The sequence below is a fragment of the Xiphias gladius genome, chromosome 11, assembly GCF_016859285.1.
Source record: "Xiphias gladius isolate SHS-SW01 ecotype Sanya breed wild chromosome 11, ASM1685928v1, whole genome shotgun sequence".
NCBI classification, from domain to species: Eukaryota; Metazoa; Chordata; class Actinopteri; order Istiophoriformes; family Xiphiidae; genus Xiphias; species Xiphias gladius.
The window spans coordinates 2,807,382-2,820,171 of NC_053410.1; the positions used below are offsets into that span (position 1 = coordinate 2,807,382).

Genomic DNA, 12,790 nt, shown 5'->3' on the forward strand with positions numbered 1-12,790 from the left:
CTGTACCAGGGAGCTTACTGTACTAAACACAGTGTATAAATGCATTCTGTTACATGGCCCCGGCTTCTAAAAAATAAAAGCAGATACTTTTGATACTTAATTTTATTTCAATGGGCGTAATGTATTGTTATTTTAATCAATTGTTGTCTAGCTATATGCCGCCTAAAGCAGCACTACACACACCTTAAGAAGGATTATCCACGCCTATGGCACCGTGTCAGCTCCGTCACTATCTCCGTCAGCAGCCAGATGATGCTGCCGCCTCGCTCGCGTGCTGCCCCCCGGCACGTGGGTGCGGCGGCAGGCTTGAGTCGGGCTGCCTGAACCAGCTCTCAGGCCTCATGAATGGCCATCAAAATGTCAAACGATGTCGAATTCTACCGGATGAAGGTCTGCATTGCGTAATTTGTTTTTGACATCGCAGTTCAATTCAATTCAATTTCATTTCTACAGCGCCAAATCATAACAGAGGTTAATCTCAGGGGCACTTTTCACGTGCGGCAGGTCTAGACCGGAGTCTTTTATAGTTATATTTACAGAGACCCAACATTCCCCCATGGGCAAGCAGTTGGCGACAGCGGCAGGGAAAAAAAACTCCCTTTTAACGGGTAGAAAAAACTCTGACAGAACCCGGCTCACGCTGGGGGGGCGGCCGTCTGCCCCGACCGGCTGGGTTGAAAGAGGGGGGGGCGTAGCACTGTAGATGTATAACATAAGGATGTGTAACAATAATGACATTAATAATAAAACTCATAATTATAATAATAGGGTGAATTATTAGATATTGTTATAATTAATACTGATAATAGATGATAATCGTAACGTTTGAAGCCGTGGGTGTTGAGCAGGATCACAGGGGCAGCAGGTGGTTTGCAGTCACAGATCCAGACTCTGCAGCACCAGTGGGCAGAAAGCGACCGGGGGGGAGAAAGGAGAGAGACGAGGAAGCACAGAAGTACGGGAGAGAGAGGAAGCCCAGTTAGTAACGACTTGAGTTGGGCAGTCTGGTTTACAAAGCTGGGACAGAAAGAACAGATGAACCTAAACCGGGAAGATGAGTCAACCCCAGAGGGAAGAAGAGAAAGTACACATTTTGCATGGGATATAAGTGTGAGATACTAGTGGGGCCGCTCGGTGCCCTTTTCCCTCAGCTTGTTGTGATGTTACATCAGAAAATTGAATTTTAGCTCGAGTCTCTACTGTGGCAGGGTGTTAACTTTCTTCCACTTCAATATTTAGAGCTCCCCAGGCAAACTTAATGCACGTACAGAATTAAAATTCAAGCCTATTTATTAATTCACAGTGTGACAGGAGAGGCCCGTCTCATCTGAGCAGAGCAAAACCTTTGATCAACCACTGTCTTTGTACATATTTTTTCTGGCTGTGCTGCACAGATTCGCAGTAAAGAGAGTCAGAGCTGAGGCATGCAACTGAAGTCCCTGGCCTGGTCTTCAACCCAGGATTTGTGTGCCGTTTGTATCTTGTTTAGCTGAGCCGCTCCTGTTTTTGATATTGAATGTGATGACAGATTAACGATGATACCACCTTTAATATGGCATATTAAAGTTCCCCCGGGGATGCATTCAGAAGAGAAACCAGAAGAAGCAAAGAGCCGGGAAAGCAAAGCATTTACTTCCAGATGAAATGATTTGTGCCGCAGCAGCCGAGGGGTGAGCTCTGTGTGTAGTTTTAAACCCAGGGAGGGCTTGGACGGGCCTGAGAGGGAATTCCAGCGTGTTGTGCATTGTTGTGAATTATACGGTTCCTTCGGATGAGTCACTGCCAGGAGCTGTGTTTCTAAATATGGTCATCTAGGACAATGTAGTCAAGGGGTGGTGTTATTCTGGGGTGATGTTCAAGCCTGTGAATTTTTAGGATTGTTTTCTTTTTTCTTTTTCTTTTTTTCAAATGCGTGCGTGTCTCACCCATGAGGGAGGAGATTTTTGCCAAGTGAAGTCATTTCTGGACGACTCTCCTAGCTGGTGCTAAACTTTAGGAACCGGCGTGCGGTGTGAGGGGTCAAGGTCACAATTAGAGGGTCAGGCAACGAAAACAGTCAGCCCTGTTGCTCGCGGCGACGTCACTCTCGGCTGACTGGACGCCGTCACTGAGGGTCTTTGTGTGCGTGGTCGCGTGTGAGCCCGTGCTTGTTGTCGATTACGCGCCTCTCTCTCTCTCGCACGGACGTGTCACCGCGCTGCCGTGCTCTCCAGTGGTGGGTGAATGTCTGTCTTGTTGTCGTGGCGGAGCGGGAGGAGGAAAATCAATGCAACCGGGCTGACGGTCTACTTAACTTTGGGGCTGTAATTCAGTAATGGAAGGGGAAAGTCGGGGTGCCACTGTGCGCTGTCTAGACTCATCACTGCTGTTGCTCCTTAAACTACGAATTACACTGAGACCACTGTAATTTGATTGTCTGACTTTTACCATTAGTTTCCATTAGTGAGATATTCGTGTGGGGGGGGTTCCTCTGATGGCCCCAGCCGGCCAAGGAATGCCCCTCATCTCCTTTCTCTGGCATGTCTGTCATGTAACAAAACCACATATCTGAGGGACACAGCAGGAAAGTGAATGAAAGCAAATGAAACGAAGGGAAAGTTGTGGCGACGTGAAACTATATAACTCAGCAGGGAGAGTTATATAACTGACTGCTCATGGCGGCAGAAGAATGTGAAGATAAAAACTTGTAATTTGAGTTGTGGGAAAATCAACAGGAATTTGGATTCGCGTTTAGCAGTTTCTGCTGTCCTCTCCCTCCGTCCTGCTGCTGCTGCGTCCTCTCCTTATCTATTGTACCATGTCCTCCTCCTTAAATTGCAAACAGCTTTTACTTTCCACTGTTTCATTTTCAATCTGAACTTAATGGTACATTTCCATCCTCAATCAACATTTTTTTAATAATTTAAAACAGGCTTTTAGAATGTTTTTGCTTAAGCTAGCACTTCCAGACCTTCGCTGGCGCGCTGCTGGTTTCTTTCTTACCACCACAAGTGCTGAGTGAACAGCGTGAAACCGAGGGACGTCAGGTTTTTCTTTTGATGCACTGTACACTTATGCTACTGCTCTCTGCAATCGGCAGGAAGGTCAACCTTTGGAGGGGGTGACGGAGAAAATGAGACAGGAGATTTGTACCTACACTACCTGAAGATATGGGGCTCTATCTCTCTTCCCCCCTGTCTCTATCTCGACCTCTTGTGCTCTTTCCATCCATTTGTCTGTCTATCCTTCATGCATCTGTCTTCTGTACACCATCAATTATTCACCTGGAGCAGATGAATATTTCAAAGGGCGTCGGACTCTCTTCCTCCATGCCTCATCGCTGTCTCTGTTTTATCTCTTGGCTCCCTCTGTCTCTTTTTTCCTCCTCTCTTATCTTCCTCTGCCTTTTTGCCTCCTCTGCCTCCGCCACCTTCATCCTCTCGTGCTTTTCTCCTATGTCTATGCTGTATATGTCAGTGTGTGTGTGTGTGTGTGTGTAACCCTGAATATTGTCCTGTGGAATCTGTAAAAGATGTGACTTTGGCCTCATGCTGTGAACTCCTGGGCTGTTGGCTGTTTGTGTGTGTGTGTGTGTGTGTGTGTGTGTGTGCTCGTCTCGGGCTGAGATAAGGTGTGAGTGTGTCTTTCCATTTTCTTCCCCGCCAGGCTTTTTTGGGGGGGATTAATGGGTGGGTGACGGTGTGTCGGGGCTGTGGAAAGCCACTCCAGTCAGCTCCTCATTAACAATGAATGGGATCTAGCTTTTGCATGGTTTCATAGACAGGCTGAGCCTCTCTGCGTATTCACTCAGCTCCCACAGAGTTTTTTACTTAACGAAGAAAACCCGGGAGGAGAGGCACACCAGGGCTTTGTCCCAGTTTTACTCTCTATTGGAAGGACTGGCCGAGTGTTGGAGAGTTATTCTGATGGTTATATAGTTATTGGATAAGAATACCTTTAAGCATTTTTGGAAAGTCTTGTTATCCATTTAAAAAACCATGATTCATTATTTATTTTTGTAACTAACAGCACTAGCAGGACAGATTGGCATTAATCCTAGCTCATCGTGTCGTAGCTCTTGTAATACACCCATGACCTTTGCTTATTGGCAGCTAGCTGGCTGTCACTCTGGCTAATGCATCTGTGCTAGTTCAGCTAGTACGGTAGCCGTAGCCTGCTAGCCCAGCCACCGTACTTTAAACACTAGCTCCGACAGGCCAGCACAGCGTCACGTGAAGTAGTAGACTGCTTCAAATGCTTCGGATTATTTTGTTGCTCGTTCCCTTTTTCTCATTTCTCCAGAATGTCATAAGACGGTGTCCACACGAGGGACGATAAAGTACCAAGTAAGGTGGCATTTCCTGTGTCTTAGTATCCACCTGACTGGACCCAGAGAAGCTTCCCAGTTACACAGGAAGCTCTACAGAGCAAACCAGTTCAAACCAGTTACGACATCCATGACTGACGCTGTACAGTGTGTGCAATATTGAACTTTCAGCCCTGACAGTCTTTGCTTTTCCTGTGAACACTTTATGGTTTTTAATGTTAAAGGAAGCGCGCATGTGCATCAGTTAGAGACTTTTATTGTCTTCTTTGGTTTTTTTTTGGACAAGCACTGCATTCTATCAATTTCTCCTCCTATTCTCCTTTTAAAGCTCTTTGTGAAAGTTTTACGACGTTTTCACAATGACCTTGTTCAAATGATGTGAAATGGGTTGGTTTTTTTTCCAAGTTTGAGAAATGTAAACATTAATAACACCACTGCAGTAATAAGTCAGGACAAAGACGACAGATCTTGTGAGTATCATTCCAGAAATCTACGGTACTCGCGTATGAAACTAAAAACTAAAGAATGAATAACAAATAAATAAAGATAAAGGACAGAGTTTTCATCATCTCATAAATGTCATCATCATTTGAGTCGGGCATCACGGCAGCATGACATGAATATTTGTCTTCTAATCTGGGATTAGAGCCAGAGGATCAAACTGTGATCAGCAGGGCCTGATAGCAGAGATGGATAGAGAGAAAGACAGAGTAGGAGGAGGTGAAGGGGAATGGAGAGGAAGCGAAGGAGACGAGACAAAAGGGAATCTCACGTGCCTAAATGTATGTGTGTTGTGTGTGTGCCTGTGTTTTATTGGCAGGATTCTACCATTTACCGTGGCCTGTGTCCAGCTGTGCTGCAATCTGTTTGCCCTCCCTCTTTTCTATGTCATTACAGAGAAGCGGCACATTTGGCCCAACGCACCCCTAATCTCATGTACTGACTGATGATGATGGTGGTGGTGTGTTGTTCTGTGATCCAACTAACAGGCTACTTTGCTCCTTTTTAGGTCCCCTGGCAAATTCATAGAGAGCAATCCTATTATCTTACAATCTGGATGTTTACGTGGTTTTGGACATCGCACCTTTTTGAAAACTGGAACCTCAGTGGTCGAACAAACCCCGTATTTGGAGGTGAAAACAAAAAAAAACGAATGCGCTGAAAATATTGGTGACTGTACACTCACTCAAACAATCGCTGGTTGCCTAGAAAGACGGAGCGCATGCACAACTACGGCGCCTTGAGGGTACCCTCAGCTAGAGAGCAGCTGCTATCACCACCTCCGCTGCTCCGAATGTAAACACGATGGGAGCGGTGCCACGGCAACCTTGTCTCCTACCAACTACACCTATAAAGAACTGATTTGCAGTAGCAAGTTCGTTTCGAAGAACACATACAGTAATTGTGGTCGGATTACGTTCTCTAATAATGTAATGAGGAAATCTAATGAGGAAATATGTATTTGACAAGTCACAAACATGCTGACACCGAACCGTGTCGGTAAAATGTTCACAGACCGCGAATTTTTTTTCCACCAAAAATGTCCGATCTTAATGTCCAGCATTATTAAACTTTGTCATGGTGAGGTGTAGGAACTCACAACTGATGATTAAGGTCAGGGAAAGATCCTTGTCTGGTTTAATACAGAAAAAGTTCACAGTGCCTTCAGACAAGACGTGTTTATTTACACTGAATCTAAACCACCAACCTTAACCCAAGTGCTAAACCTAGCCACAGGCGTGTGCGTGTGAACTCCAGTCTCTGGTGCGACAGTCTCGCGCGTTGCACGCCTGCCCATCCAGCCAGCCATCGGCTAAACAGTGTACTAGTATATGAAGGTAAGTTCTAAGAGACAGGTTTATCCACTGGGGTAGGCAGCAGCAGTAGGGAAAGAGAGGCCAGCTGCCGCTCTAGTGAATATTCACGGCTATTGGCAGCTGACGTCTTGTTGTTGGATGTTGGATAAAAGTTTTGAGTCTGTCAATAGAAAAATGAACCATCAATTTTGATAATGGATGAGTCATTTTTGGGGCCAAAATTCACTGGTTGCAGCTTTTCAAATGGAACCATTTTATGTTTCTCTCAGGCCCCTCTGATAGTAAACTGAATATCTTTGGGTTTTAGACTGAGACATTTTAAGACGTAACCACTGGTTCTTGGAACTCGGAGAGGGCTTTTGTTGTTAGTTGCTAACATTTAATGGACCAAACGGTAAATCGCTTAATCAAGAAGATTAACTGTACATGAGCTGAAAACAGCGATCATCGTTAGATGGAGCCCTAAACATTTCTCAACTTGCTGCTGCAGCTCGCTGTGTAATCCAGCAACCACGGAGAACACACAGAGGAAAACGACGCAGGAGTTTCTTTTGCTGGTACCTGGCTCCCTGAAAAATAAACCTCCTCATCTGCCGAGAGCAAACATATCGGTGGTTCACGATTTTTTTATCAGGTCCGGTCTGATAAACAACGTTAATGATGTTAGCAAAACTTGCAGTTTTAACCGAGTCATATCGGTCACTGCTGCCTCTATTTTAAACTGGAAAACTGTTGTATTTGGGTAAGTAATGGTGTTTGAGCAGGTGGGTTGCAGCAACCTTTAGGGTACGGTACTGGTTATCTCCATATGGTGGCGAATTTCAAAACACCGGCGTTGCAGGTCGGTAGATGGGTAACTGCCTGAAAGCACCGTGGCCGCACGGAGCTTTCAGAAAGTTACCCTGGTGCGGGCTTATGAAGTGCTACGCCGGCATCAACGGAAGCAGCGGAGTTTTCAGAACAAAAGAGAGCTATGGCGAGCTTAAATACATCTACATCTATTCACGCGGCAGATGCGTTTGTTCGGAGCGACGTACAAGCGAGGCACAATTCAAGGAGAAGCCTTCGAGAATAACTGCCGCAGCACTCGGCTCCATGGTCCACCTGACACAAGGCTGCAGGTGCATGAGGTAACACGCACGGTAAGAGCATAGGAAAATACATTTTTTAGAGAGAGGAAGATGGAGAAGGAGAGAGCTGGAGACAGCGGGAAGGAGCATGTTGGGTGAGTAAGTGCTCTCAGGAGAGGTACATTAGGCCTCCCGGTGATTTTGAGGGCAGAGAGGGATTCTGTTTCCTGAACTGAGTTAGGTAACTCACTCCACCACCGCGGGACCACCCAGAGGTTGGGATTGAGATTTCCCGCCTCGCAGCGACCGGTGGTCGCTCACTGACTGATTGTAGTGAGCAGGACGGCTCGTAAACCTGAGCGAGGGAGTTTCTGGTAGGTGGGTGCCTTGCTGGCGGCCACCATAAAGGCAAACACAGAGGACCAGCTGGATATACTGCATGTTGCAGCAGAGTATGTCGTGTAAATAAAACGGCCCACTCGTGTACCTGAACTAGCTCATAGGCTTTGCCTCATTTTATGACTCCATAAACGCTGTCAAGCTTCATCTGCTAATATGTCCCAGTTTATCTTTTTTATGTTTTACTTTTTTTGTAACTGATTTTATCCTGCCTCGACCCTCTAAAGCATATTGTAACCTGACCTTTGAAAATGCAAATTGAAAAACATTACAACAGACCTGTTTCCTGCCCAGAACACGCAAGAAAAATTTGTTTCGCTCTATTTTTCTCCCCCTCTTTCTGGACTGGCGGCATGCCAGTGTGACCACAGAGCCTACAGTGGCACTGCAGGCTCGGATAATAAACACACACACGCACACACACACACACACACACACACACACACACACACACACACACAGTGACACTGTTCAGTCCGAGGCAGGCTGCGATGTCTTCGGTGCCCGCGGTGCTAATGTACTTTGCGTGACAGTGTGTCCACGCCTGCGTGTGCGTCCATTTTCACCCTTTTCCCGCTGCGCAGCGGTGGATTACCTTGACTGGCAGGCGTGACCGCTGTTTACCACGCACACGCACGTACCCAAACATTGTGGTTATAACAGCTGCCACATGAATATGTTAAGTTGGGATCGCTATGGCAACAGTAACATGCACTGCCGTACCTTGAAATGAGTGGGACGTCATGTTTTATCTGCTCAAACGCGGATTGTAATTCTGCCACCGGTGCTTCCTTCACACAAGGCTCAGTCCGAGACACATGTATTCCGCGCTGGCTGAGAACATACAATATAGTTATGAATTTGCATGTTTCTAATATATACTGATGTACTTATTTCTGCATCTGATACGACAGAATGGAGTCGGTTTTGGAAATATTGGGTGCAGCATTGGACGAAAGACAAAAAAAGAGGGACCACACATGAGCCTCAACTTAAGAGGTTTATTTTTGTCAAACTCAAAGAGCCAATAACCATCATTAACCCAGAGGTAATTCATGTTTGGGGATGGCTGTAAGCTACACCGGTGGTGTTCTGTGATGCATACGTGAGACTGTTCTCGGTTTGGCCACGCTGGGTGAGCCGCACGTCACGCTGTGGCGGGGGGCAGGCAAATCCACTCAAAATGGAGTGACGCTGGAAAGTATCCGTCAGCTGAGAATCAGACAGTAGCAGGCAGTAGGGCTGACGCTGTGTTCACACTTCTCGTGGAGTGGGAGTGTAAACGAAGTGAGGGAAAAGCAGGTAAATATCAGGCGGGGCGACATAATGAACCTGTAACACCACCGGTTATAGTTAGAGCTGCTCGACATTTTGGGGAATACGTTTATTTGCTTTGTGGCGGAGAGTCACAGACTGTCATCGACCTCATGTTTGTGTAAGTGTAGGATCAGTTAGCTGCTTCCTCCTGCCTCCAGTCTCTATGCTAAGATAAGATAATCCAAGATGACGGAACAAAGTTAAACGAATGAGAGTGGTAATGATCTTCTCGTCCAACTCTTCGGAAGAAAATGAAAAAGCATATTACACTAAATGTCAGGACTAATCCTTTAAAGTGAATTCAGAGTTGAAATTTAGCAGTAACCGTGTAAATGATACAGAATATATGTAGGTAACACTTTGCAAGTCCCATCCGCTCATCGTGTTTTCAGCCTTCAGTCGCCACAGGCTGTGGATTGAGAGTTGCACAAGCTGCATCTGCTGTTTCTTCTTGGAAATCCTGCCCATGTGGCACAAATCAGCGCTGCTAGTTTGGTCTTAGAGCACCCGGGGAAAAAAACAAACAAAAAAAACCAAACAAACTGTGTTTATGTTGAATGGCGCAGAGAGAGAAAACTGTCTATAACCAAACAAAAGGGGACCGCCGGGAGAAAGAGAAAGAATGACTGATGCAGGCCAACACTGTGTAGCACGGGGAGTCGGACCAGGTAAGACGAAGCTCCCTCTGACGACCTTCTGTGTGGGATGCTAGGTAGGAGTCTGATGGCCGTCATCTGTCTTCTTTAGAGGGAAATCTGGCAATCAGGATTTGATACGGTATGCGGGTTCCCAAAGCTATTGAATATGCCAAAGGGAACAGGAAATCATCTGAAACTGCCTAATAAGAATTACACGTAGGCTGCGGTTGAGCTGTTGCAGCTTTGTAGCAGGAGTGGTGATTTCCTTTATTCAAAGGCGTTTCTCATGAAATTTGTATTATTTCATTTTGCTTGGGTTTCATCACGTGGTCAAACATGATGTGGATTTTTTTTTTTTTTTTTTGTATAAATTCAAACTAATCTATTTAAAATTCCTAAATTTGATTTGCCAGTCAAGAGGAACAGTATCTTCGAAACCTTTCTGCTGGTTTCTGACAAATGAAATATTCTGCAATAAAAAAAAGAAAAAGAAGAAAGTGAAATAAAATAAAGCAGAGTGTTGACTGCTGGCCCAGTCCTTCGTGAGATACACAGCCTCTTAGCACCGTGTTATAATGTGCTAGACGTGATCTAGTAGTAGTAAATCTAACATTCCAGTTACAGCTATACGTCCCATGATCTGACTGACAGAGAGCCTCCCTGATGTGAAAATGGATCTCTTTGTTTTGAGGGCTCACGAGATAAAAGTGTGAGAAGCTGCGGCTTCAACTCCAAAGTTTTGGCTGTTATGGTTTATGTTGTCAAGCAGGATTATGCAAAAACTACTGAACTGATTTGCACCAAACTGGGTGGAGGGATGGGGCTCGGGCCGTGGGCAGATCCGGATCATTGACTATAAACTTGATTTTTTTTCTTTTTTTCCTCTGAAGTCTGGTGTATGCTGCTCGTCATCGGCCTTGGCGGAGGTCTGCAGTCTCTTAGTGCCCTTCTGGCTTTTCCAAGTGGAGGCCAGAACCAGGCCACAGAAAGTCTTTTGTTTTACTTCAGTTAATCATATGATTTGACCACATGACGTTGACCATTATCACTTAATATCACACTAAACTTGTCTTTTCTCCCCTCTGTGTGACTTCCTACAGATTAACAGACCTGACAGGGTCTCTCACGGATGGACCAGTGAACTATAAATACAAGACCAAATGCACTTGGCTGATAGAAGGATAGTAAGTATCGATATGTTTACCCTCTTCCTATCATCATTAATCTCACCTAGTTCCACTTGGCTAAAAACAGGGATTTTTTTTTGTGTCTGGCTCATGGGCTCCAGATAAAGAGAGCTTTATTACCGTGTAAAGAGAAGGAGTTGGTGTTTCAGTGTAGTTATTGTGCTCCAGAAAAGCCTGCCACATCATCTGAGCGCGCACACTGATACTGTAATGGTATGTAAGGTGCTGCATGTGCGGTCTGTTCTGCTCTTGAATGTCACGCGGTGCCTGCTCGCACTAAATGTTAGGTATACAGTGGTGTGCAGCGTTTCAATAGTCACGAACAGAATGACAGCTGTAAAAAAAAAAAAAAAAACGATTATTTTCTCACACATCTGGAATCAAGACATGGCTCGTTTAGGTTTATCACTTTAATTGTCTCTGCATCCTCAGGGATGCTAGATTGGCTTTGTGCGAAGGAATGAAGACGTCCATTAACTCCGTGAGAGACATTAAAGGAAAGCTTGGGTTCAGTAACATATTTGAGAAGACAATGGAGAATTTTTTTTTTTTTTCCCGCCATACTAGCGGCTATTCTTGATGGCAGTAAGTGGTTTCCCAAGTGCAGTCAAATCAGTTTCATTTATGAAGCCCAAAGCACAACTTTGCCTGAGGGGCTTAAACACTTGGCTGGACTGCCACGGAATTTGGTGCAAGATGTCCGTGCCCCCCCCCTGAGCGGAACGACTGGTGACCGTCTGACTTTGTTGACCTTGTATTGACCAACAGGTCAAAATTCAACACGTGGTACGCAACAGATACAGCACATCGATCCCTTTCACACATGCATCGTACCATCTCTGGCTCTTCTTCTTTTTGTGTCTATATCACTTGCCAGTAATAACATGCTCCTGTACCACTGACTGAAAGACTCTTTTGTCTCTGTGTACGTTATTGTACTTGTAAGTAAACATATAAATCTGAGATTATCCAGCCTTGTATAGGACAACTGTGTATTTGTACTTGCACAACTGGATCCAATTGTACTCATTTGTCGTCCTCCTGGTTACCTCGACTTTCCGCTTTGCTCAGTTTTGCACTCAGGAGTTGTTTTTGATCCGTTCACGGCTTTCAAAGCGAACAAATATTAATGTTGCAACAGAGTTTCATAGGCATTCATTTAAAATCTGGAAAACTGGATCCTCTTAAAGGACCGGGTAGTCTGGATTCACTTTTACAAAATTTATTACACATGTTAAAGGCATGTTTACAACTGACTGTGAGGACAGCTTTTGGATCACTGCGCTCACCATTTCTTCCAAAATGTCTCTTTCACATTGCTATTGAGTTTTATATAGATATTCATGGTTTTCCAGAACCGAAATTGTTGACAGCCTGACCTCGATTTGGTGCCACCGCCAGGACAAAATTTCCCCATGACAGTCACATCAGTCCACGACGAGGTATCTCCAGAACTAATGACAAGGTTTCATTTGCACATAGGAAATCTCAAAATCGAATGGGCAGATTGCCGTCAAATTTACTGAGAGTGTTTAATGTGTCCAAAGGGGCACAATCTAGCAGCGTTTCTACTTTTAGTCCCACTGCTGGTAGGATCTAGGAGCGTCAAAGTCATCGGTATGTTGCTTGTTTCATCGAACACTGCTCTGCTGTGCAGTACGATGAACGTTGTTTGCGTTTACATACACACACGTATCCCAGTTTTGAGTCTTACTCAGGTTTTGATCATAGTTGGGATATGACATTTAACTGGATCATAGATTAACCTGGTTATTCACCTTTATATCAGCATCTAGATCCTTATTGCATCAAATGTCATTATAATTTTCATTTTACTGCCACAATATCGAGGTTTTCCATCAGAGTACTCCATTTCGCACGTACAGGTTTCTCAAAACTGTAATACGAACTTATTTCAGGGTTCTGAAGCCAGGATATGGTCTTTACATTTGGGAAAACACATAACCAGGATACTCTATAAAACCTCATCGAAATTGTGATAGCAGTGCGCATGTAAACACACCAATCGCAGCCTCTAGGAGACCTGTATTAGGGA

At 44.9% G+C, this 12,790-nt stretch overlaps 1 protein-coding gene across 1 annotated transcript in view; it reads left to right on the top strand.

The window, feature by feature from the left end:
• Positions 1-12,790, top strand: part of atrnl1a (attractin-like 1a) — a 242,246-nt gene that overhangs the window by 19,598 nt on the left and 209,858 nt on the right. The window contains exon 2 of the mRNA XM_040139682.1: positions 10,648-10,731. Within this exon, the coding sequence (XP_039995616.1) occupies positions 10,648-10,731 (84 nt within the window). The remainder of the gene's footprint in view (positions 1-10,647; positions 10,732-12,790) is intronic.